The 27,222-nt window shown below is 37.5% G+C and overlaps 2 protein-coding genes across 7 annotated transcripts in view; one reads left to right on the top strand and one right to left on the bottom strand.

The window, feature by feature from the left end:
- CCPG1 (cell cycle progression 1) lies at positions 1-22,712 on the top strand. Of its 5 annotated transcripts, none has more exons than XM_039557351.1 (10): positions 1-116; positions 4,330-4,401; positions 9,045-9,159; positions 9,627-9,706; positions 9,910-10,117; positions 14,237-14,491; positions 17,476-17,597; positions 18,647-20,055; positions 21,245-21,330; positions 22,594-22,712. In XM_039557351.1, the coding sequence occupies exons 2-10, from the start codon at positions 4,342-4,344 to the stop codon at positions 22,629-22,631; spliced, it is 2,373 nt and encodes a 790-aa protein (XP_039413285.1). In that variant the 5' UTR covers positions 1-116; positions 4,330-4,341; the 3' UTR covers positions 22,632-22,712. The 5 variants fall into 5 exon arrangements, with proteins under 5 accessions (XP_039413285.1, XP_039413286.1, XP_039413283.1 ...); XM_039557352.1 differs by lacking the exon at positions 22,594-22,712 and adding an exon at positions 22,107-22,475 and having other exon boundaries at positions 2-116; XM_039557349.1 differs by lacking the exon at positions 22,594-22,712 and adding an exon at positions 453-500 and having other exon boundaries at positions 3-116; positions 21,245-22,026.
- PIGB (phosphatidylinositol glycan anchor biosynthesis class B) overlaps positions 21,974-27,222 on the bottom strand; it is an 8,941-nt gene continuing 3,692 nt past the window's right edge. For both annotated transcript variants that reach the window (XM_039557353.1, XM_039557354.1), the window contains exons 9-12: positions 25,993-26,057; positions 24,018-24,228; positions 23,083-23,263; positions 21,974-22,467 (exon numbers count right to left, since the gene is read on the bottom strand). In XM_039557353.1, the coding sequence (XP_039413287.1) occupies positions 22,336-22,467; positions 23,083-23,263; positions 24,018-24,228; positions 25,993-26,057 (589 nt within the window). In that variant the 3' untranslated portion in view covers positions 21,974-22,335. The remainder of the gene's footprint in view (positions 22,468-23,082; positions 23,264-24,017; positions 24,229-25,992; positions 26,058-27,222) is intronic.

Raw genomic sequence — 27,222 nt, forward strand, 5'->3', positions numbered from 1 at the left:
TGCTGCGGGCGCCCCCCCGCGCGCAGGCGCCGGGCCGGGTTGTTTGTGACGGGCGTCACCGGCGGCTGCGGCCGCGGCCCCTCGTCCGTGCCGGTCCCCGCGGGGGCCGCGCTCAGGTAGGCGGCGGGACCGGCTCACGGGGGTGGCCGCCCTGCCCCGGCCCGGCCGCAGGGAGCTCCGGGGGGCGCGGCGGCCGCCGCGGGGAGGGTGCCGCCCGGAGCGGGGCAGAGCCCGAGGCGCCGGGGCCGGGGTGGACGTTCCTGGTGCACGGAGCGGGTGAGCGGGGCCGCGCGGGGCGGCAGTGCTGCTCTGGGGGGCGGCGAGCGGGCTCCGGGCGGTGGTCACAGCCGTGCCGGCCCCGGCTCTGGGCGCTGGCGTTTGCCAACTTCCTTCTCTGTCATTATCTACCGCTGCCTCGCCGGCTGATGCAAGGTGTTCTGTTTCATAAACAGTGTCCTGACGCTTCAACTGCGCTGGCGCCGAGCCGCGCTCTGGTTCAGGTACGCTCCAGGAACACCTGCGCGAGACAAGGAGTAGGGACTGAGCAGGGAATGCCCAGCCTTGGGAGAGTCTGGCTTTTAGAAGCCACGTTTGTCTTTCCTTCATAACAAGGAAATGTTCTGTATTCAATTTGGGTTGCTAAATATATTCTTAGGGAAGAATGTTACTTAGAGGAAGAAATTACCACTTAGTAGAAATAATAAACGTCCATGAGAATCCTGAAGTGTAATATCACTGAACCTGTTTTTATTTCTGTTGTGCGACAAAGAATCGACTGTAGAAGAGAACTGAGAGTTTTTACTTGGAATGACAGCACAGCAAACTCTGTAGAACACATTCATATTCCTGTTGGCGCCTGTTACTCATCTTTGTTAATGCTTATTGAAGGTTATTTTTTTTTTAGTCTAGGAAATCCTCTTTTTAGATGATAGAAGTTAAGGGTTTGTTTAGACTGGAGTGGTTCTTTTTGAGACTGGTATTTATTCTGCTTCACTGTGGATAAATAGGATGTGGTATCTCCGATTTATTTTTATATACATATCTGGGATAACTTGGTATTATGTTATCAACAATACATATGTCTGTAAGCTTTTACACCTTATGCTTCTGCTTCACATTTCACTAAGGATAGGAAAACAGTTCATGCTTTTGAATTCCTGCCTCCCTTCCCCAAATACATACAAATCAAACTCTGAACATAATGGATATTTATTTTGTCTAGACAGAAATTAAAAAGGTGATGTCAGTAGTGGCAATGAAGATACGTAGTGAGCATACAGAACCAGTGCACCATGGGGTGTGGTTTTGATTGGTTTTTTTTCCCCAGTCCTTCCTTCTGGCTTGGCCTGACGTGCAGGAGATGTGTAACACTCTAGTGTGTCCTCCAGTTATCCCTGCTGTTATTGAACTAGAACCCATTCATGTCATCTCGATTTGTTAGGAAGTTTGAAGGCTTTATGACTTTTTAATTCCTGCTGAAAACAATTTTTTAAAAAAAGTTATATTCAGGAAGACAGTGCCAACATTTCCAGCTCCTTTAGGCTGATTGGAAAAGCCTGCTGGTTCTTAGTGGAGAAGATTTTGTGAGTGGGTCAGTTTAGCCACTGCATTCAAATTAGTTGACTGTATTTCAGTGTACTTAAGGGATTGAGTTTGACCTCGGGTTTCATTATGATTATGTATGTTTTATTAATCTTTTACAAAAATAAGCTGTTTAGCTGATGATTGAAGTTTAGGAATGTTGTACCTAGGTAATTTTTAAATTAAAACTTTTTAGGTCTTTTTTGATCTTTGAGATCTAACTAAGTTATAAAATGCTTTAATTTTGATAACTCTTTTACACATGTGTGTTTGCTGAATGTACCTAGAGGAATACATTTACCCTAGAGATGCCCTTCAGTCTGATGCCAAACTATCTATGTATCAGTCACAATTTGGCTAAATTTAGCAGTTCTAACCATAAACCTTAGTGTTCTTGTAATTTTTTTTTCCATTATTTTTTTTAATATTGAAATTTTTTTTTATTTCTGTGATTTGTCACCTGAATGCAGCTAAATATTCATTATTAGTGTAATAGTCTGGTTGAATAAAAAATAAATAACTTTTAACTCCAGGCCATTTATCAAGACAAGCAAGTAATAGAAAATGATGATTGATTGTCTGCTTGTTTCTCTGGTTTTTTAATGTATTTTGATGATGTTTGTACCCACATAGGTCCTGAAACTTTTGTTTGGGAAGGGAAGACAGATGTTTATGTGCAACCCAAAACCATGGCTGTATGTTCAGAATGGAGTGCTCAGTTACCTCTCAGTCTGTTGGGTGGCTGGAAAGGGAGAGAGGGATGGTGTTTCTGTTGAGTTAGCCGGAGCCCAGGGTGAAATGCTGAGTTAGCTGGAGGAAGAGAGATGTTGCAATGTCCAGCACAGAGTCTGCTGTTACAATTTGGGCTTTCAAAATCTGTAGGTGCACTTGTATCAAACTGTACTGGTGCCCTGAAGTTGTCTTTTAGGAATTCATTTCAGATTTTGCAATGTAGCCAGTGATGTTTCTCACAGGTGATGAATTCTGGTGCTGGTAGTTACCTTCCTGTGAAAGGAATGCTGCTGCTGCTGCTGGATGCCTGGTCAAAGTCAGAGTAATTAATGACAGTAAGCAGATGTCATTGTCACATGTAAACTCTGGAACTTAGTCTTTGCCATTTGGGCATTTGTTGTTTTGATGAATGAAGAAGTATAATTTAAAAATAAATCAAGATTAAAAAATAAATTGATCCTTGTATGCAGTGTGATTTAAAAAACCCAAACAAATCAAACCAAAATAGACTTCTTCCCACCCCATCCCAACCTGACATTCCCTGGTTGAGATTCCAGGAAAAGCAGTAATGAAGGAAGAAAAATATCTACAGGAAAATGACAACTATATTCAAAGTAGGGCTTTATAAAAAAACAGAAGTTCAGTTTCTCTCTAAGTTTGATACCCAAGTTGATTGTTAGTGAATATTTGTGCTTAAACTGTTGTTGTGATTGTCACCATTGCCTTTTTTTTTACAGTGGAACTGTAAGTATATTAGTTGAAGTTGATGAGAAAAAAGTTTTATTTTAGAAAAGCATGTGATAACTACCATAATGCAGAGATATGAGACACATGTTCACTGTGTTTTATGAGAAAGCTAAATGGAAATGAAAGTTTTATATTTTGTTGTGCCAATTTCTAGCCACACTGGTGTATTTAGATGTTCTCTTTCAAAGTTTTACGTATACTTTCTGTGTTAAGAAATGGGGAGTAAAGACAGGATTAAGTAGAGAGTTAATAAATTTAAATGCATAGGTGCTTTCCTCTGTGTTCTTACTGGAATTAACTAAGTGGGAAATAAAGCAGGTGTCTGAAATTCTATGATAAAAGCTTTATTGAACCATGATTTCTTTGGCTGTTTTATTACGTTGATGCATAATATAGCAGGCAATCGATTGGAAATTGTTCCATTTTGGGATGATTTTTTCCACCAAGGTGAATCCATAATAAATTTAGTTATATAGCAACTTGGTATATTTTTATTTCAAGGAACAAGAAATATATTAAACTTCTCTATAAAGTCTTTCTGCTAGTTAAGGACTTGAAAAATTGATCTGAATATGCAGTGATAATGAATACTCTGTATTCCTGGTAAATTCCTGATAAAAAGGAGAAAAGATAAACAGGCAACTGCAGCTGGATAGTTCTCTTCTGAAAGTGGCTACCAGTCAGCTGGTAGTATTGTAACAAATAAAATTTATACTTTGGGTTATTTTCATTCTGTTTTTGTAGTTGCCAGGTACTCTCTCAATTTTCCTCAGAATCGATGTATCTGAAAGGAGCGAAAGAAGCAGGAAACATTGTTTTTGCCCACAGTGTTTTTCTCGAATAAACTGTGGTTTCTATGCATACAACAAAACAGAAATTATTTCATGTACCGAATTGTGAATCATCTTAAAATTTGTCTATAGCATCATTGTTTAACTTTGATAATTGATTTATTGACTTACCTCGCGTGTGTGTGTGTGTGTGTCTAGCTAGTCTAAGAGCTTTTTGGCTGGCTGAAATAGGTATGTACCTAGCAAAGCTATATTTGTTCCAAGTACAAAAAAAGATAATAGGAAATAAGTACAAAAGAATATATTTTCTTTCTCAACTTTTATTCTGTTTTTTTTTTCTCAATTCCAGATTAACAGTTTGTGTGTTAGTGTATTGTTCTGTAGCATCATGATTTCCATTCTTCTGTTTATTTTTCTTTTCAATAGAGTGGTGAAATTGTGTGTCTTGCATATTGAAAGAGTCTGCTTTTACTTGCAGTGTGCTTTGAAAATGTCTGAAAATTCCAGTGACAGTGATTCATCTTGCGGCTGGACTGTCATCAATCATGAGGTACCCAGTTTCACATTAGTAAAATTCTGTCAGTTTAAGGCTATCTATATGCAGTAAAATATTATTTCAGCTTAGTAATTCTTGTTTTGTGTGAATCTTGCATACCAACAGAGAATATAGAAGAGAAACTTATAAGTAAATCATAAAACTACTATTTTAAGAAATGTATACTTTTACTATAGTTGGTATAAATTTTGATATTTAAAAGAATTTCTTTTTCTGCAAAGGTTTTACTTTGAAGAATTGGTAGAATTTTAGTGGCATGCATTCCTCTGTTCCATCCTGACTGAAAACATTAACATTCTGTAACTGCTGTTGCTAATATATTTCTTCTTTTCCTTATAAATCTGTACCCTCACCAAAACAAACAAAGTTTGCAATAATGGGCAGGAAAAATATCTTGTGCAGAAGGGAATGATTCCGTGATTTCCCCAAGTTTTTTCTACCACTGAGGTATCTGATCCTAGTTTCAGCAGCAGCTGTTCAGGAACAGCCCTCTGTCCTTAAATAGTCTTCCTTGTAGAAAACTAGGAAAGGGACAAGTGTATATTCCATGACTATAACAGGATAGGTGTCTGGATCTGATGTTGGTTTCAAAGTGTGCATTGTATGGATGAAATCAATGCAGTCAGTGGAGTCTGGAGAGCAGGAGTCTTATGTCAAGGTCAGCACTTAGGTTTGATCAAATGACTCCACTGACTGTGGTGATTGTAAAGGTGCCTTCAACAACCTGCTCAGGTGTAGACACATTAATCTAGATAAGGTGAATGTTTTATCTTCCCCTCGCCACAGTGAACAAGGTGGGCCTGAGTTCCTCAGAACTTCTGCGAGGCCCTACCTGGTAGAGCGGGTGTCCAGTATCCTTTCCTCCTTTAGTCCTGAGGATTTTTCTGTCTCTTCAGATCTTGGCTGATGTGTGAGTGTAGGATGGTTGAGTTGGTCTGCTCGTTTGGTTTGGTTCTTAAGTATTTAGCATTGTCTTGTAAACTGAGGAGGCTATTGAGCCAGAATCCTCAGGACAGACGGGTTGACAGTTTTCCTGGAATGACACTTAGGTGTTGCCTGCCCCAGAAAAAATTTCAAGGAACAGTAGTTGACATGTTTCTTTCAGAGGAGGAAAGTAGGAAAAAATGGCTAAAGATCATGCATAGTGATCAGTTGTCCTTCACTGCACACTCCCTTGTTTTGCAGATTGTAATTAAAATGGGTAACTCAGAACCAAATTATTACAAACTTGCGATTGTACTCATGTTTCGATAGTTCCGTGTCACAAGTGCAAGAGATACAGTTTCATGTTTATAAATATTGGGCCATGCTTTCATTTCTCTTGGCTGCAAGGTGGTATTTAAGAGATGATTCAAACTTCTTTTCCATGTTTTTGGCTGGATGATAAGTTGAGAGTCTTGTCACCAAAAGAAACAGAAGACTCATGCACTCCATTCCTCAAGGCCAAGTGGGCTACAAGAGTGTACAGGGTGCTGGATTCATGGAGTTCAGATAAAAGTGAAAGGATTTAGAAGTTGAGTTCAGCAGCTGAGTTATTCAGCTGTGAAGTACAGACTTTATTTTCATTCTTGGGATGGTTATTTTACACTGTAACTGCAAATGAATTATGTAGTCTAAATAAGTTACCATAACACAAGATTATAGGGTGGCTGGGATTTGTCTAGCCAAAGCAGAACAGATTTCGATGACACAGAGACTCTGTGTTCCCAGTTATTCATCCCTGATTCAGTGAAATAAAAAGGGAGAAACACTGGTGTTTAAGAGCTGCCATTGTTAGCATTCTTCTGGCAGGACAGCTTTGAATCTGAGCATGAAGAAAGTAGAATGGATGGGATGGCCAGGTAACCTTCACACAGCTGTAACCCCAGGAGGGGGGACATGGACTTCTGTATACTTCAGTGAATTGATTTGGGTGTTCAGGAAAGGGGTAGAACTAGGGGTTAGACAAATTTGGAGTACTGCAGTACTATTTTCTCACATATTGTTGTGACTGTATGGATGATGACACAGTGGAATCCGTTTCTGCATTTGTTTTCCAGTGAGTTAAGGGGGGAAAGAAGTGGCTTTTGTCCAGGCTGTGACTGCAGGGAGCTGGCAGCTGTGTGTGCTGGACTCAGTGTGTGCTGTGGACAGAGAAGCAGTGCTGTGCGTTGTTGGACTACTAAGAAAGGACTTGCTAATTTTTTGTAGGAAGGTAGGGAGGTGATAATATCTTTTCTTGACCTCTTGCTATTGCTGAAATGGAATAGTGAGGGAGGTCCAGCATCTGATGAAGTGAATCAGAGACTTCATGCATTCACACCTGACTGTGTGTTTTTGAGAAAAGGATGGCTTACTAAGTGCTCAGCTGTGGGGTATGCCCAGCCCCTGCCCTGGAGGGATCTCTGCTGAGATAAGAGATTTTGCAATCGTCCAGCAGGACTCCCTGGAAAGGCAGCCGCTTCTTTGGTCACTGCGAGAAAAGACAGACCCACAATCCTTTACGAGACCCTATGCAGATCCTTTGTAACCCATTGGTCTTCACCCATCCCCTGTATCCCTATAAAAGCTAAGGCCTCTGCCCCTGTCAGAGAGAGTTCTCATCCCTGGCTTTCCCCTTCACCGGAGGGGACCAACAAAAAAGCTACCTTCAGTGCGGAACCAGCCACACGAGCCTCTCGTCTCTCTCTTTGGTCTGACTTGGCCTGGAGGCTGCCCTGCAGAGCTGAGCTGGAATCATGAGCTGATAATCACTAAAGAGCTGACAGTCTCTGCAAGGACCCTCCTGCCAGCAGCTGAGGGAAGACACCGGGCCTCGGGAAGGCGATTCCTTTCGGGACCATCTCCCCGGACCGGTCACCTCTTCCTGGGTCAGAGCTACTGACCCCATTGCCAGCTGTAATAACTGGCGCCTGAACAGGGGCAGAGGCCTTAGCTTTTATAGGGATACAGGGGATGGATGAAGACCAATGGGTTACAAAGGATCTGCACAGGGTCTCGTAAAGGATTGTGGGTCTGTCTTTTCTCGAAGTGACCAAAGAAGTGGTTGCCTTTAGAGGGAGTCCTGCTGGACGATTGCGAAATCTCTTATCTCAGCAGAGATCCCTCCAGGCCAGGGGCTGGGCATACCCCACACTCAGCTAGCCCGTTTTCTTGGGATTTTAGCTAAAACTGTAAGCTTGTTTTAAGCCATGCTCCTGAATTTTTTTTCCTGTGGAGCTTGGGCAAACTGAAATTTTGTTATTCTTTTTCTTCTTAGCAATTTAAGAAACTACAGTAGTGGCTCTATCACACCAGAGAACAATTGTCATATAATAAATCTGTATACCTATCTATAAAACCCAGTCAAGCCAAAACCCCCAAATAACTTCATATTTTCTTTCCTGAGTGAGATTCCACTCAGATTTTAATAAGTTACTTATAAATGAAAGGTGAACTTCTGCTAAACACTTGAAATTAAACGTGTGATACTTTTGTAGTCAAAGGAAAAAAGATACAAAGTGTTTAAAAAGAGAAAAAGATACAAAGTATTTAACAGCTTACCAAACCAGTTAATTTTTGAAGCCTTTTAAAAAGAAACACAACTTTGTGGCATGATTATAGAATGTATCTTACGCAATTCTTTTTGAGGCATCTACCTGAAGTACAGTCTCCTCTTAAAAACAAAAGCATACATGTTTGCTTGAGTCCTGCAATGAGACATCCAGGGAAACTGATCTGGAAGTATTGCTGCTACTGTAATTTCACACCTGCTGTTGCAAAAATAACTATCTCTGTTTACAAAAACAGCTCAAGCTATTTATGGATCAGAGTCACTTAGTATTTTTCAGTTATGTTTTGTGTGTTTATAGTTTGCTAATAGCCTTAATGATGCCCAATCAGTTATTTTAAACAAAAATTACAATATAAATATTAAATATTTAGAATTGTCAAGCATATTGCTTGCCTTTAGTACCCTGCAGTCTCCTGGCATTGTTTATCTGCAGTTCCTGTTGTGCTCTGGTGTTGTTGCTGACTGGCAGCTGACTAATACCTGGGGGTCCCTTCTGAATTAAGGACAGAAATCCAATGTAGAGTTTGTTCAAAGATTTGTTTTTGAGATGTCAGAGATGTACTATATAAACAGCCTTGCAAATTTTCTGGCAGGAGCCGATATGGAGAAAAGTTATATATAGTTTTTCCTGGGAATAGTATTTATTAGAACTCATGTTGGTATGCTTGAAAATTATATTTTTGGGAGGGTGTGTGTATTTGCATACAATAGATGGACCTGGGAGCAAGAATTAGATCCCATATTCAAAACCTCCTCTGTTTCTCTAAATACCATTTAATAAACAGGTCTAACAAAGATAATAAAGAGTTATTTAAAATACTTGGTGTAGTTTTTAATTATTGCCTAAATTGCCATCATTTCTTCCCACTAGAATTGTCCTCCTCTGACTTTTTTTAGCCTCCATCATGAGTATTACACACTAACACTCGTTTCACTCTAGTTAATTACTTGGTGTTTCACTTGCTTTTCTTTGATCGAAGTTGTCTTCAGTTTTAAAGATTCTGGTTTTATTATACTAATATTGTTAACTTTGTAACCCTTTCTTCCTGCTTTACTGTTGGAAACCCCAATAACTGTAATGTCCATTTAAACTCTTCACCTTCAGGGTTCTGACATAGAGACAGTGACTTCAGAAAATGGAAACACAAATGATAACCATGAGTTTGTTTCAGAAGAATATGTTTCTTTGCAAGAAGAGGAGCAAGCAATTGATTTGCAAGGTAAGATATTAAAAGAGGAGCAGTTTCATGAAACAAGTAAATATTTGTTGTGGCATTGGCACAAAATTAGTATTTCATATATTTTGTGGACCTCTGTCGGAGTATTTGCTTCATCAGTGTTATGGAAAATATTCAATCATCAACTTTATAAGAGTATTTTTTCCTGAAATATGTGAAATTAGTAGAATATCTTTCATTTTGTCCATACTTTAGATGTGTTATAGAACGGTGTGCACTGGTGTTGCTGGAAGATAGTTTATAGAAGTGTTATTGATAAAAGAAGTATTCCCTAGTAATGTCAAAGATCAAATAAGAGTAATTTGGAAGGAACCATCAATGCTTGAACTCCTAAAAAGTAACATTGTGACACTGTATTTTAATATTATATGGGCATGGGCATAATTTGTGGTTACTGGTTTTAATCCCATGTTTTTTTGCTTGTTTTTTTCATCTTTTTATTCATTTAGCTCAGTGCAACAATGATGAAGAGATCCCAGCAGTAGATAATACTCTATCTGGTTTTGAGCAAACTCAGGCAGTTGCAGAGGTAAATTGCATTACAGATTACATTATTCAGAAGCTTCCATAAGCCCCATCCATCAATGGCAAGAAATGTTTTGAAGGCATTAAAATAACGACACAATTTTCTCCTTTCTTAAAGTTCTAACAATTCTTGGGGTTTTGTTTGTTTGTTTTAATTACTTTATGTTTTATGTGTCTGAATAATTCTCATATTGTCCCTTTCCTTAGGGAAATAAAGAAAAAATTCCTGATGATGGGTCCTGCATTGGAACTATTAGCGATGATTCTGACATTGTTACACTTGAAGCTCCAAAACCAGAAGAAACTCAGAGTCAGGAGGAAGCTCCAGCTGATGGTGAAGAAGCTCAGAGTCCAGAGGATTTTAACATGGGTTCCTCCTCTAGCAGTCAATATGCGTTTTCCCATGTGGAAACTGGTAATAGCAATAAATTCGTAAGCAACTGTGTGCAAAAATGTCACCAGGAAAAAAACCCAAACCAATCTTTGGTTAGGGAACCTTCTTTTTGTGGAGAGAGAAAAAAAAATAACGGTCTTGTTGAGTACATGTCCAAGTATTTGCAGTCTCTAGAAAAATCTAGGTGCCCTAACTCCACAATTTTGTCCAAATATATGTCTGCAATTTTTTAATTTGAAAACAATCTCTCACATTAAGTGTTCACTATTTTAATTGGAAAGTTAATTTGTAGCATATCTTGGAGAATTAAAATTACTCTTAGTTCATAGAATAATTGTAGGTTTTCTCTTGGCATTTTTTGGGCTTTATATAGAGTTGGCAAAAATGATTAGCAAGTGGGAGACAATTGATCTTTGGCGCCTTGAGGACTAAGCAGTATGACTACAAAAAGTTTGTACCACCCTCATAGCTATGTAGTATGTATTTATATATTTAAGATACGCCCAGTACTTGGCTGAAATAAGCAATGCATCATATTCAGGAGGAAAGATATAAATATTTGTCCAATGAAAAGCAATAAACAAAACCCCAACAAATCCAAACAAAAAACTTCCTGTTTTGTTGCTCTTCTCTAGTTCTCTAGTCCTCCTCTATAATTGTTTTTTGCTGCTTTTTTGTAATCTTTTCTGTTCTCTTTATTCTCTGTGACACCTTTGTATTGCTGATTTTTACCTTTCAAATTAAGTTTATTACACAAGCAGGATTTTACCTAAAATACTGTTTTATCTTAGAAGTAGCATACAGCATCGTTAAATGTTCATGTGTCTGTATAGTATCCATTGGAAACAGAAAGTGACAGCTTAACATCTAATTATAACCAGTGAAGATTTGTAACAAAGATGTTACCTTCTTTAAGTCTTCTGAGGGATCTGACTTAATTTTTAAGTTAAGATTTAGTTGACTTGACTTTTTTTTCTTGTAGGGATGAGTTCTAAAAGTGCCTTTTTTTCCCCTCTATGTTTTTGTGCACAAAAGTCAGTTGGCTGGAGAAGCTGTGGAAGATTCCTGGTTGTGTAAGGGGATGGGGAAATGAGGTGAAAGAGCATGTGTCTCACAGTCTTCCTTTCCAAGGTGGTGTGATTAAATTTGATCAGCTTGTGCAAAGCTGATTGCTTATGGCTTGCATGGAGTGTTCTTACAATTTTTAGTAGCAATCTGACTTGATCTTGTAGTAGTCATATTCTCGACAGACGATGAAAGCCAATCCTCACTGAAGAACTTGGCTAAGCTGTCAGTGTCTTATGTGCTTCTTTAAAAAGATGTTAACCTTGCATGTAGATTTGGAACAGACATCAGTAAGGTTTGTAATACATTTTAATGTGTGCGCTTGATTGTTTAAATGGATGGTTCTTGTTGGATTCCAAGCCTATGTGTGACTGGCAAAAAGAACTTCTTCCTTCTAACTTAAGCTGATTTCAGCATGGCTCTTAGTACTGTGCATTCATTCAGTTGATCAAGTATTGCAGAAAATGTCGGGAGTACTTTTGCAATTATTTTAAATGCCAAAGTTTTAGCGGTGGCAAAATGTGGCAACAGAAATCTTTGCCATCCACTTCCTGTTGAGTTTTCTTTTGTGTTGGAAAACGATGAGCCTCAGATTCTTCCTAATTTAGATACTAAAATGTTCTACAAGGATTTTCTGCCACTTTGATTTGCAAACCAATTCCTATTTAGGCAGTCTTCATCATGAAAACAGAGATGTTTTAATACTGCTTTCATGAATGACGTTCAGCCAGCAGAAGTGCCCGTATGCTGCAGTGAACTGTATCTGAGCTGTGTCTGTGCAGAAATGTCAAGGAAAATCATGTTCTTAACTGGCTTCATCTGGTTTCTAGTGTAGCTCTGACGCTACAAAATCGCAGCAGAAGCTAGAATTTTGGACTGCTATTGTGGTCACACTTTGTTTCCTTTGTAGTCCTTTCCATCCTGGTACTGTTAGAGTACAGCTTTGTACTGAATTCTTACAGCAGCTGTAAGGTAGTGTCATTCTTGCCTGAAAGTGTAATTGCTGTAATTGTTGACAGCTTGCCAGTAAGTGCTTATGAATGGCTCTAAGTGTCTTACAGCATTTTTCTTTTTGATTGTCTTTTTTTCTCCTTTCCTATTCTTTGTTGTCCAGTGTATATCAAGGAATTTTCCCATTTGGCTGGAAGCAGCTTGTTCCTTAACCACTTTTGTATTCCATGTCTGTTAGCTTCTTTGGTTGTTGAAAAACCCTAAAAAAACTCTTGCAGATGAGCAAGAGTAGCACCTCTTACTAAGTTTGTCGTATATATTTCTCTATAATGTCTGACCTCTGCATTTTAGGAATGCATTCTGAAAGCTTGCCTTTGTTTTCCGAGATTGGGGAAGCATGCATCTGCTTAAATGCTTAAAATAGTGTCCTTCTCTACTAAGCTGTATCAATTCATTTAAATGTCTGCATGTCTAAGTCGCTGTTTAAGTGATTTGTCTTTATTGCAAAGTCTGCTCGGTTGGTCTGATTTGACCAATTGACTAAAAGGGAGTTTTTTATTAAGGGAGGAAGTTGTCTTTCATAATCTGACATGCTGCTTGTCCATGGAGTTAGAAATTAGATGTGTTCCACATACTAATTGATAATCTTTTCTGGGCTTGATGCAATCACTTCTATCAAGTTGTAATTTATTTTAAGTGAAGCATCTTAAGTGGTGATGCATTTTATAGGTAATACCTAGCACTGCTAGGCATTCTTGTCTGTTCAGTGATGTGTGCATGGCTTTGCTCAAACAAATGATTTTTCAGTTGTGAACTGTTCAAGGACAGTCACTCTATATTTTTACATTTTGAGTAATGATCTCTGATATGAGAATGGGCAACTGTATTTCTAGGAGGGGCACTAGCATTTTGTGATTGTGAGCAGCAAATTTAGTGTCCAAGCAGGAGCACTTTGTCGTGTCTGGGGGCTTTGCTGATCACATTGAATCTATTCCAGACATGTGAATTAGGTGGAGAATGTAGATACTTGAAAGCTACTTTTCCACCCTACTGCTGCTTCCGCTTGATATTTACCTTGCACTTGAAAATTATGCTTTTAAAGGAGAGAGATTAAATAATAATTACTTATATACTGGATTATATAAATTTATTTACAGAATGTGCAGCAAACATTTGTACAAATAGAAACAAGCAATTACAGCTCTGTTGTTATTTTCCTGGTTAGAATATGTAGCTCTTAGGCCATTGGAACATGAGCATACAAATGGTATAATAAATACCATTTTGCAAAAATTCTGTGAAAGGTATTTCCTTAAGGTTAGAATTTGTTCTTATCTCAAATCTTGTCCAATTCAATTTACCTAAACTTCAGTCAGGTAATAGAAGAGTGTTGGGAAAGAACGGAGAAGCACTTCAGTGGTTCTTTTCCTGTGCAGTAGTGGTTGAAAATGGCTTTTTTTGAAAGGTGGGTAAAGATGTTAATAGATAGTATAGGGTAGATATTAAAAGGAAACAAAATTGCATATTTAAACAAATTTGTATCTTGATTTTGACTATTTCTAATAGCTACATTAATGTAACTTCAGTGGAATTTTGTCTGAAGCTGCATGTAGGTCACAGAGTGAAGTTTTTTGAGAGTATATAACAAAACTATGCCTGTCTTCTAGGAGGCCTTCTTTTAGCAAGCCTTTATGTTGCTCTTTTGTTATTAAATATTTCAGTTCTAATAGCTGCAAGAGAAGGAAAACTGAATTCTTAATCTTTCTACTTCACAAGAATTTGCAGAGGCAGTACATGTAGATGCTTTAGGAGGCAGGATTGACTGAAACACTTTGTAATGTGTGAATGATAAGGTATGGGGAAGTGCCATACAGTTTTTTGGTGATGATTTCTTAATTTTCTATCATTTACTTTTAAAAAATTGATTTTTAACTTTGGAGATCACATATTCCTCGTAATTTCCAGCATAAACGATAACATTGAGAATTTTAGTTTCGTTTTATTAATGTTCTCAAAGATAAACGCCAAATCTATTTTACATAAATACTACGGATTTTGATATTCAATTTGCTCTTTAACACAATAATTAATGCATTTTAAGCACTGGTGTATGTTGCTTTTCAGTTTTCTCATCTCAGGCCAGCCCTGATGAGTCCAGCAGTGATGAAACCAGCAGCCAGTGCAGCCTCACAGTGCGTAAACGGCGCCCGAGGAAGCACGGGGTGTCAATCTCCGAGCCCGAGGGGGGGCTGCCGGCGGAGCCCGAGCCGGAGCCGCCCAGGGAGGAGCAGCACAAGCGCCAGTTCAGCAGTGGCCTGAACAGGTGCATCATCCTGGCACTGGTGATTGCCATCAGCATGGGCTTTGGACACTTCTATGGTGAGTTCAGAGAAAGCAGAACACACAGAGTCCACATCCTGCTTAACAAATGCTGTTCTATTGTGAGTCCAATATTTTTCCTTGTTCTCTGCTAAGTACCTAAACCTAAAAATGAGAGAAAGCAACTGCTGCTGTATTGGTAATAGAGGGAGGTCCTTCAGCAGTGCAACTGTATTTAATATACACTGCTTCTTATAGTAATGTGGTAAATAGTAATTTTTCCTGAGTAGCTCTAGTTTTATACGAAAATATGCCTTTATAAAATGTGATTTAGTTGGAGATGGGGAGTATCATTCCCTTTGGATTTGGTGTTGACTAATTGTTAGGGATTTAAATTTTGGCACTTCTTTTGAGATTTATATTAATTTTCACTTGATCCCAATTTTTTTTTTTATTCTTAGGTAAACCTGAAGGTAAGAGCTGTGAGTGATGTACTGTGCTTGCATTCAGATTTACTTTTTAAATCACGTGTGTGTATGTGTACACACACATCCATATATGTATGCATACTTACATTATGAAAATAAAATAATAAATCAAGTCTCAAGAATTGCTGATGTATGTGGGATTATAGGAACGACTAGTCCAGTCACGCAAACACTTTTTATGTAGCAGCTACAGCAGGTAGTAGTAATTGGTGTGGAAACTGGTTGGTGAACATTGGCATGCTGGAGGCATAGAGGAACACAATGACTAGACCAGTCTGTGTGCTTGTTGTGGGAACTTGAGATTTCAGTTGTTAGTCACTTCACTGTGTTTAGATTGGTGTTAATGATAATACAATCCTTTTAAAGAACTTGGAGATCTGTGGATGAAAAATACACTCTGAACATGGACCAAGGATAATACCTTTATTAAGGATTTCACTTGTTCATTCATTGAATCTGTACTTCTAAATAAAAATTGTCATCACTGCAGCATTTTCAGCAGAAAGAAGGCAACTCTGTGTAGCTTTAGTTTTTGCTTCTTCAGGTGAAAGTTCTTTATGGTTATGTGATCACTTACCTTTCTACCACTAGAAAGGAAATCAAGTCCTGCTTTCTGTCTTCCTTAAATTTGTTTGGTTTTTTTTTTTAAACACAAACTTGCAGAGAAAAGTTCATCTTCCTAGAGGACTACTTTGTATTTTTGTGATTCCGCCTGGAATGAATGTTTCCCACAGCAATCTTCTAATGTTAGGCTAATTGTCATGTAAGAGGATTGGAAAGGGTTACTTTTTATAAAATTACTTTATTTGGGTCAATATCAGGATAGTGTTTTTCTTTTAACTAGAGTTTCAGGACCCCCTTAAGCCTTTTAGAGATGTAGAAAGCAACTAGGATTAGATTTGAATCAGTAAGTGTATCCTAGTCAGTATTAAACTGAGTTAACTGGCTCTATGATGCTCTAGGAAGGAGAACTGAAAGAGGGCAAACTTTTCAGGTTAACAAGTAAAGCTTAAATTAGGGTAGAAAGTCCTTGCCAGAAAAATGTCTCCTTATGGACATTAAGATATTTAATTTTTTTCTTTAACCAGAAACCGAAAGGGGAACTATGGCTATAATGCTAGGGATTTGGATTGGTTACTTAAAGAATCTGAAGGATACTGTGACTTAAGAGTACCAGCTGGAAACACAAACCAATTACTGAGGAAGGGCACCTCAGTATGTTCATCTTCAGTGTTGCTAAATGTCATTTTTGCTTACTCTACCTAAATTATGATTTTTAATAAGAAGAGAAAGAGAGCTTTAAGTGTTTTTCTGTAATTCAGGTTCTACCTAACATGAACCCTTAACACTGAATGATGATTTTTCAGATGCAGGCTTTAGATTGTTAGGATCGATGGGCTTCCTCAAAAGTATCTATAAAAGATAAATACTAAAACCAAGTTTACTGTCAGTATACTTCATTTATGAAGGGATCTGTGCTTCCAGTAAGTGTTTACTAGGACTCTGCAGACTTAAAATTGTTGCTGTAAAAACATTGCCATCCCTTAGGTGAATTGAACTATTGAAGTTCAACTTGGTGAAATATACAACTGTCTTTTTTTAAGGTCGCACTTGACAATAGATTAAATAAAAATTAAGAAAGCACAAAACATTCATCACTGTAAGTGTATTTATAGTATTTCTTCTGTTTAACAATACATCTCCTCCTGCCTTTAAATACAGGAATAGAACTCTGAATATGCTCCATTGGTCTTGAAAGAAATACCTAAAAATTGCTGTTGCCTTCTTCTCTAGAGTCGATTCAAGGGAATCTTAAAAGCAAATATATAAAAACTACATCAGCGTTAGAATTTAGAGACCAGGTGTATAGTTAAGGAAGTACCAGTCAAGAAGCTGTTCTTGACAAAAAGAATCGGTGTCTAGTGCAGCGAAGATACTTTTTCTGAAAACCAGGGTGTCTCAGCCTTTGTCTGACAATTGAAAAACAGGATATTTGCTTACTCTGCAGCCTTTGCTTATGGATAAGAAGGACAAGACAGGGCCAGCAGTACTTGCTGCTTTGCGAGCAGTGCGTAATGATTGTATTTCTGCATGAAAATTTAAATACTGTGCTAAAACCCTCTTATTCATGTAACTTCAATTAACAGCCAAGGTTGTAGTTCTGAAGTGGATAAAGCATGGACCAACAGCCTCCCTTTTATCCTGGTTGACTTGCATGTTACTAAAAAGATTACAAAGAAGTCACACATATTCTTTCTTGCATAACTTTTGTTGGTTTGGATCTAACTTATTTCTATGTAGTGTTACAAAATTGCTTTATTTGTTAGTAGTGAAAAAACAGTATAGCAGCAAATTTTTGCGTCTGGGAAATTGTTTATCATTGGAAGAAACAATTTTGCTACAGCTAAATTGTTACTGGTAAGGACTAGGCAGAAATGGCAAGGTAGGAAGGCTTTTGAATTTGCAGAGAGAATTAAGATGATGTTTAGATTCCTCTGTTCTTCTAACTGCTTACTCTAAGTTAGTCTATCGAAAGAAACTTTTTTATCTTTGTAGGTACAGTGCAGATCCAGAAACGGCAGCAGCTGGTGACAAAGACACGTGAATTAAAAGATATGAAAGATGACCTTTACCAGTGCCAACAAGAGCGTGGAGATCAAGTGCACCACAAAGTGGGGGTAGGTGAGCTTAGCTGGAAGTCATTGCATAATTCTGTCATTATGTGTGTACTTTACACAAAGTGAAATTAATTTCTCACACAAACGCATGAAATTTTTGTCTTTAGTAAGTTCTTTCAGAGAACTTTCCCCTGAATTCTTGACAAAGATTTATGTTGATTGAATTTGCTCTTGGAAGGTGTTTAAACATACTGGGGTTTATGTCTGTAGTCTAGGAGTTATCTGGACACAGAGACTGTTTCCCTGTGATATAGTGCTGGGTTGTCATTGATGAAGACAGCTGAAATAGAAAATGCTTGTAAAAACATGTTGAACCTACAGGTTTTGTGAATTTGCTTTCTAAATTATCAGTGGTTATTAATTTTTTAAATACTTAACCTGTACTTCTCGTTTTTTACTGTTACATCATCCAGAGAGAAGATTAGGGAGTGCTTTGTGCGTCTTTTTTTTTTTTTAGGTTTTCTTTTATGTGGCTGTTAGCAGCATTTGTACGTAATTCAGTATTAATTCAGTATGCTCTAGAGCTTGTCAATGATGCCAACAGACTGGGGGGCTCCTTTTTTGTTAGTATATAGTTACATGAACATGTATTTTCAGCAACGAATTTGGTTCAAAATCAGTGTGTGAATTTCTGCCCCAACTGCTAAATGCCTTTGCTTCTGCTAATTTATTTTTGTGATCTGTAAATCCAGTTTGCTGAACATAAATCAACAGCAAACATGCACATTTTGATTTCCTTTTAAGATGTTGCAGTTCATGTACCCAACTGACTATCCTTTAGCTAGTTAAATCAATACAAGTGAGGGGTGATGACCTCTGGCTGGAAGGGGGAGTTTCTCACATGGTCTTTGTTGCCAACAAAGTGTGTGATAAACAAACTGAACTGAGATAAACAAACCAGCTCTATTTTTGCATCTTGCTGTGCATGTTTCACTGCATCCAAAATGACAAGTAAGCTCTGTTTGAACTACCTTGGTTTTTCATCTTTCTAGCTAGTATTACAATTCTCATTGTAGTATTTTTGCTTATTTTCTTTTTGTTTCTTTTAGTCACTCAAGGGAGATCTTGCCACATGTTTGACCTTTACTGAGGTGGAGAAGAAATCCTTTGATTCTCAAAAAAAAAATCTTGCTGCAGAAAATCAGCACTTAAGAGAATCTCTAGAGAAGGAAGAAAAAGCTTTGGCCTCACTTCAGGAAGAATTAAGGAAGCTAAGACAACAAATTAGAAACTTAGAAGATAAAGGTAGTAGCACTGAATCTATTGTAATAGAAAATCAGAAACTAAGGGAGCATTTGGAAGAAGAAAAGCAAAGAAACAGCAATTTTCTCAGGCAAAAGGAAACACTCTTTGCAGAGGCACAGATGTTAAGGCGAGAACTGGACAAAGAACGTCATGTTACAGAAGCTCTGAAAAAAGAACTAGAACAGTTAAGTTCTCGTCAAACACCTGACAGTGCTACTGATGATGATGAGACATTAAGAGAAAATCAAGAAATAGAAACTCTGCGAGGAAGACTGGTAGAACTGGAAAAAAAGCTAAACTTTGAGCAACAACGCTCTGACTTATGGGAGAAGCTGTATGTTGAAGCAAAAGACCAAACTGAAAAAGAAGAAATTAATGAAAATGGACAAAAGAAAGGTGCTAAAGGGCAAAGTAAGAGTAGAAAGAAATCAAAGGAGACGTTTTTTGGTTCAGTTAAAGAAACTTTTGATGCTATGAAAAATTCCACAAAAGAGTTTGTAAGACACCATAAAGAAAAGATTAAGCAGGCTAAAGAAGCAGTGAAAGAAAACTTGAAAAAATTCTCTGATTCTGTAAAGTCTACGTTCAGACACTTCAAAGATACCACAAAAAACATCTTTGATGAAAAGGAGAAGTCATCGAGTGATAAAAGATATGAGGCAAGCAAGAAAGCTCGAACTTTTTACCGAGACCATAACTCCTACGAGAATCTGAAGCACATGCATTACAGGGGACCTCACATGCCAAAAGAATCCAGAAATGGAAGAAAACATCATTTTACAGCATTTGAAAAAGATTCGAATTCCCAGAAATGTCTCAATGATCATTTGTGTAATAGAAAACATCAGTTTGCCCTAAAGGGCTGCTCTGGTATTTTTGAATGCGCTCATCAAGAATTCATTAGTCTCTTTAATAGAGTTTCGGATCCCATCAGGGTGGATGAATTTAATCGGCTAATGAGAAAGTATTTGCAGCAAGTTGTACATAACTTTCATCATTGGAGAGAACTAGAAAATTTCATCAATAAGTTTTTTCATAATGGATTATTTATACATGACCAGATGCTGTTCACTGATTTCGTTAATGATGTCAAGGATTACCTGGAAGATATGAAGGAATACCAAAGTAATAATGAAAAGGTTTTTGAGGATTTGGACAAATACGTCTACGGATACTACTTCCGTCACGATAATTCACCCCAGTATGGACCCAGGTTTGTTTCCATGTTTCCTGAACTTGGTAACACAAAGAAGTGGTTTTCATAAAGACAACTAATGTCCTTGTTGTAATGGATGGTCTTAGAGCAGGTATGCGTATGTATGTGTGTGTGTAGATATATATACACACACATATGCTAAAAGAATTTCTGAAGGACTTAATGGCAATATTAGATTGTGTTATATAAAGTGGATCTGTAGTACATTTTACATAAATTTTGTGTGTGTACATAGCACAATCTGATGTTTCTGCTGGGTTCTTTAGAAAACTGTAACTGCCAGTAGGATTTCCTTAGACTGAACAGCTCTGATTGCCCATCTGATGGAATGAACAACTCTCTTGGAGAATTAACTAGGACTTCCTTGTTGTTCTTTGCTGAATGAGGTTTTTAGTATATTTGAGGTGTCTCCGAGTCCTGTTCTGGCAGATACATTTCACTACTCTCCTGTAGATCAGTGTAATATTGGGTCAGTCTGTATGCCCAGAGCAGAGCTCATCACACAGCAGGCTTTAGTTCAGATCCTGACCCTGCCTAAATTTTGTTCAGACTTGCTTACAATGGCCCTTGGTGTGGATTGTTTCCTATGTTCCTTTCCTGGATCTAAAGGTGTTCTCAGGTCTTTACAGATTTACACTTGAATTATTTATCATTTCATACCTTTTACTGCAGCTGGAAGTCTGAATTATTAACTACTTTGGGGTTACTAAATATTACGTGAGGTAGCACTTTCTCTTATTGAAAACTGAACCATGAGGGTGACAGTCCTATTAACAGCTACCCAGTAGCCTTTTTAATATGGTTTTGGCAAACACATAAGGTTTATGATTTTATTTATAGTCCATCTTCCTAATTTACTGTTAAGTGAACTTTATTTTTAAATACCTAATTTGTGAGAATTTCAGTTTGCAGAAAAACCATTTCAAATTCTTTTACTGATAGTGTTATACAGAAGTTTGTGACAGCAGCTGCATTTTTTATTTTTAGAAAGCATTTCTTTTATATACACCATCTTATTGATGATTTAAACAAACAAATGCCTCCTCTATTTTTCTTACAAGCTAAAGGACTACTTAATACTAATTTTGTTTTCCCTGAACCTCAGCATGCTAAAAGCTGTACTTGAAAATGTAATTGTGTTTCAAAATGCTTTTAGTAGTAATAAGCTTTTGTTTACTCCTTGCAGTCGACCTAAAAGACCTTTTACACAAACTGAAAATTCCAGACACGAAAAACAAGCTCAGAAGTACCAACACCGTAATAAAAGAGAAGGTAAATGGCATAAACATGGTCGCACTAATGGAAGATACATGGCAAATCTTGAAATAGAATTGGGGCAACTACCCTTTGATCCAAAATATTGAGTAATTTATTTTAAAAATAAGATTAAAATTCACATACTCTCTGGAAACTGATAGTTTTTCAACAAAGCAGTGAGATGCAAGGTTTTTTCTGAATAATTTGATTTTTACACATTTTTGTTAACAGGCAGAAGTTAGGCTTTCTAATTTGCATATTCTGTACTGTTGCTTTAACTGTTCTTTGGAAGTGAAGATAGTTTGGGTGCCAGCAGTATTGTTGCAGAAACTAGGCATGCAATGACCTGTGTATGAAAAATATGCTTAATTGCATTCCATTAGAGTAGTTAAAGCTTGAGCCATGCATAATGTACCAACTACTAACTCCAATGTTTGATATACTAACTTCATCTCATCCTTCAAAAAATAGGTCTACATCGTGGTAATGTATTTGCTAGTGTTTTGTAACCTTATATTTGCTTCCTGTCTTTGGGGGGGGGTTCAAGAGCCTGTTGAATTGTGAAGAATTTGCTGTGCTACATTCTAATCAGTGTGCTGATTTAAACATTTGAAATGTCTTGCATATCTGCATATTGTAGAAGAAAAATAAAGAGACATTGTGGGTAAAAGTCTTTATTTATAAAACAAACTCAGCACAGCTGTACAGTTCCATAAAAATGGTCCACCCTTGTCTGTATTTTATTGCTTAAGTATTCATATGGTAACTTTGGTCTTCCCAATGTTTTCTAGTGTTGTAAGGAAGATCAGCAACCCCACCCTGCCCTACTGCTACTCAAGTTGCCTTCAGGAGGAGGGTTATGTGTTTCCAGGCAGCCACTGGCTGCCTAATGGGACTTCCGATTTGACTTCCCCAGCTTCAGGCTCACTGCTCTCTCCTTTCTGCAGTACGAGGTCTTCTAAGCATAGCTACTGCTATGCAAAACTGATCTCATTAGGTCTGAGGTCTAGACACTGATCTTCAGGGATGATTCATTTCAGTTTTTCTCCTGTAGATGTAGATGTGGCTTCCAACTCGTCCTTGAGGTACATGAGTATGAAAGACAGTGGCTGTTTTCTCATAGCCCCTTAAAGCTAGAAATGGTGATATTTCCTGTAAATGAACATAAATTAATTTCCACAGTAAGAAAATACAGCTGGAAGCATAACAATAGTGTTCCAAAGTCTCCTGAAAACTATCAATTCAACTGTCCCTGGGAAGCTTTATCCTTTATTTTAGGAAAGCCTGCTAGAAAAAGAAGTACCTATCCTGTTTGATTCTGTCCGGTGTGGATATTCACCAGCCACCGTTGTTTGAGTGCATGGATCTTCATTAAAGATTTGAGGGGTTAAAAGGTACTGTGACTGCAGGTGGTTTTGCTTTTTATTGTTCCTTACTTGAAAGTGCAATTCCTGGGAACAAATGGCACATTTGTTTTAATATGGATTGAGAAGAATTCCATAAAACATTACTTTGTGGTGCATAGAATTCGCACAGAGGAGAGGGCATATGTAAACATTAAATATATATTACTGGAACGATATCAATGTTATCCCCACTGTAACGTATCAATACTCTTATTACAGAGTAGAGGGTTCAATTTTAATATAAGCTGTGTTTTAAAAAGTTGTGGACAACAATTTTCAAAGATTTTAATTATCACTCTTCCCTAATTTATTTTGTAACTTATCCTCAGAAGTAGTTTGTTTCAGCTTGCAGTTACCATACCTGTTCTAGCACACTGAAGAGAATCAAGTGACTGGGTAATAACGTGTCATTGTCAAACTCCTTATGCAGCCAGCCAAGTGGGTTAGAATAAAACACATCTGCTTCATCAACGTAGCTCTCGTTGCCAGTTAGGTTTGGGGGACACTGAAGGAATCTCATTTTTAGAGGACAGTGAACATGACTAGGGAGAAAACCAAAACCACACATTTTGTGATAAACTGACCAGTATCAGAGATTTGAAATGACTCATCACTTTAAAAGATACCTCAGTCAAAACCAAAAGATTAAATTTTTTCCCTCACAGTAGTAGTTTCTTCCCTTCAGTACTTCATATGAAAGCAATGTAGAACAAGCAGATTCAGCTCCAAACTGCTGGGACGCTGTTGTTAGCAGTTAACAGAAAATACATTTATCTTAATAAAAATACCATCTACAGAACATCGGTTTCTTAAAAAGGTACTTTTCCATATCAGCTTCACTATTTATATCTGCTTTAACGTTTTGTTTAGTTGCCAGGATCTACTGCTAACCTTTTGCAGTGACCTCAGTCACTCTATGTCGTAATTACCTTTCTTTACTGCCTAGCAGCAGAAGTAAAGGTAAAATTAATTCATTTTGATTGTAACAATTAGTGTTTAGTTCTGCTACAAATGTTACCATAATGAAGCAGTGTGACATACTTGAAGTTGTTAGACTTACTGCATATCCTCATACAAAGCTACTTTACAAAAATGAATAAAGCTTAGATACTGAATTTTATTCTGTGCTATAAGCATTTGGCTTATGTCCCCTATTCACTTTATATGAACTGTATGAAAAATCAAAACAAAAATACATTTATCTACCTCAATTTATTAAGCCTCGGAAAAAAGAAATCTTGATTTCTGATTAAGTGTTTGGATTTTAATGTAGTGCACTATTAACTCTATTAATACCTGTAAAATGGAGTAGAATGGCACGGCATCAGGATGAAGACAAAAGCTTTTGACTGGTGAGGGTTATTGCAGAGCTGCTGGATGTGACTCATAACATCCAGAGTGCCTCGCTGGTGAACCAAGCCTGTGTACAGGGCTGGAAGTAAATTGGATAAGAGCAGGAAACTTGCTGCAGATTTCTTCCATGCTTTCAGGTGTTTCAAAGAATATCCTATAAAAACATTTCAGTAAGTTTGGGAGATAAACAATTCACAGATTTTTGAAAGTACCCTAATATAGTGGAAACCATTACTCAGTCAATAACAATACTTTGCTTTGAGATACTTTACTACAGTGTTGAGTTTTTACTCTTTGAATGGAAATTCAAAGGTTGGACTTGGCCCTTTTAATTTTTGGATTTAACAAGGTAAATCTTAAGCCCCCATCTGTCTCCTCAAGTACAGAAATATGAAGTGCTTTGTCTCTTTAATTTCTTCTAGTGAAAAACAGTCCATTCAATAGTTTGGACGAATGATATATGGCAATTTACTGATGTGTTCTGATTCATGCAAGTCCAGGTAGAGCCAGAATAAATGGTAACTACACATGCATGGCTGTGGTATTCTTTTTCTCCAAAATGCTGAAAACTACAGCATTCCTTTACTGTTATTAAAGTTTGAGCTTCTGGCCTTGAAAGAGTGTATTCCTCCACTTTTTTCCCCATCTCCAATCACCGCCGCTTTCCCCCACTTTTCTTGAAGGAGCTAATAATGGGAAAAGGCATTTCTTCTGGGGGGAGATCGTTGCAGAAGCCCCTTAGATGAAGATGGCACAGACAATGAACATGGCACAGACACCAGCTTCATGTTGCAGCCAGTCTGAAAACCCTTTTCAAGTCATGTGCTTGTCAGTATCATGAGAAAAATATTTTATGTAGCTTTGTGACACCTGTACTGAATCACAGAAAACAAGCTACAAGGCATGTTCCAGAAATCAGTAACAAGCAAATTTCAGTTGGTCAGTTCTGCCAAATTGTATCTTGGATGAAGTCCACAAATCAGTTTGTGGTTTAAATAAAATTGGTAACATTCTATTATGGGCATTTTTTTTTTTACTGCTTTTGAGAAACACACTTGGCTTATGTTTGTGTGCTTGGAAATTACTTTGAAATTTATGTGGGGGTTTTTTTTCTGCTTTTATTTTATAATGTTTTGAGCAATTGAGGCCTCTTCGTAACCATGGAGTGATCAGAAGTAACTTCTGTAGTTTTTTAAGTGTCCAACTGGATGATAATGAATTGATAATTGTATAGATGACCTCATTCCCTTACAGACATGAAAGCTGAGGGATATTCAGTATTTTTTGTTGTTTGATTGGAATATTTCTGCATGTAAGGTAGAACGGGTTCATCCTGCTGCTAGTGAACTATGCCAAGGCTTATTATGTATTTGATTTTAGCAGAGAGCAAAATTATTGAAATAAGATGTACTTTTGTTTAGACTAGCAAAACAGGTTAAAGAAAACTACAGTGTTCAGTGATTCATCAGTTTTGAACTTGTATTTAAACTGAAGCTATACAGCTTCATGTTCCAGAAGTTTTAATCTTTATTTATAACATCTGAATCTTTGTAACATCTGAAAAGAGTAGTTTAATTTTTTTCTTGCATAATTAAAGGCGTTTGTCAGGCATATTTGAAAGTACTGTGTGGAGGAATACTACAAAGGAGCAAGGAAAAAGATTCATTCTAAGGGGGCAATGCTGAAAAGTTAGGAGTCACTGACACAGTTGTCATGTTTTTGCTAAGGCTTCTCTATCTGTGCTATAGTCACTCGCTCCTTCTCATGTTTTTTCTTTCTCTTTTTAACTAGCTGTAAGAAAAGGCTAGGCTAATTCTAAGAATCCTTTGTCAAATACCTACACTAACCATTAACAGTCTCTCTCTGGGTAAAAGTTATATCCAGATAAGGTTGCAAGACATTTGAAACCAATGCTTACCACAAAAAATCATGCAGAATGGCAGTACTGGGTAGATGAACCTGAATTCCTTATGGCTCAGTGTGCTGTAATAAAACATACAATGCTACATCACAAAACTTAAGTGCTTCAGTTCTGTTGACAAAATGTGTTTAGGAGCACAGAGGACTCGAAGAGCAGGTGCATGTGTTAAGAAGCTTTTGGTATTGAAGCAGTTAAGAATAAAAATCCAAGTTGTCGCTTTTTAAGACCATAGTAAGTATACTAGAATTAAGATTATTTGGTCAGTTTAAACCAAGTACTGGAAAAAATTCCTGGCTACTACAATTAAGTGGTCTGGTTCTTTGACAACTAGATGTAATTTAGCCAGTACTTCACCAATCTGTTTTCTGTAATAAGACACAATAAATAGTGTGGATGAAAAGCTAAAATTCAAGTGCCCATTTGTATCTAGCAAATTAACAGTCGCCCCTGCTAATACAACATTACACAATTTCCCATGCCAACTTTTGGGGCTTTTTTGGGGATTATTGCAACACTCATGTCCTGGGAATCAAATGACTAAGGAAGGTAAAAAAATCCTAAAGCCAACTTCCAGTTTTGAGCTGGAGTGTAAGAAGAAATGGCATTTCTGGTCTTGCTACTGTTTTGCTGTAGTCTATTACTACTTGAGTATAATAGTATTTACTGCTTTGTATTTATTTATTTGCCGTATTTTTTCTTGTCTGAAAGTGTCTCTCCTGTTTAATCTACAGTTAATTCTGATGCTTTAGAAAAATCTTACCTTTTCTTAGACTTCTGAGCTTAAAATGAGACATACAGCCTTATGATAGTTAAGAGCTGTGTGTAAACTTGTGAATGGAGTAAGTTTTAGAGGTCTAAGAACCTCTCACCTTACTGGATATGCATTAAAGAACCAAATGAAATGGTGTTTTCATTAACAGGCTTCTAGTGAATACAGTTTTCTGACTAGTTTTGGTTTTGCTTAAACATCTGCTTGAGTGTTGGTTTGGGGATTTTTTTTCTTTCAATTTCCACTGCATTTCACGATGAATTATTTTATTCTTTAAAGGTCTAATCAGTTCTAACGATACATATTGGTGCCAATACAAGAAGCAGTATTACACAAAATTCTAGAAACAGTTTTGTAACTGACTGCATTTCTTGGAGCATTTGAATAGTTTCAAGTTTTCTATCACTTAACCTGAATACTATGCTGCTTTGTTCTGGAGGGGACATGAGCTTTGCAAA

Source organism: Corvus cornix, chromosome 10, assembly GCF_000738735.6.
Source record: "Corvus cornix cornix isolate S_Up_H32 chromosome 10, ASM73873v5, whole genome shotgun sequence".
Taxonomy (NCBI): Eukaryota; Metazoa; Chordata; class Aves; order Passeriformes; family Corvidae; genus Corvus; species Corvus cornix.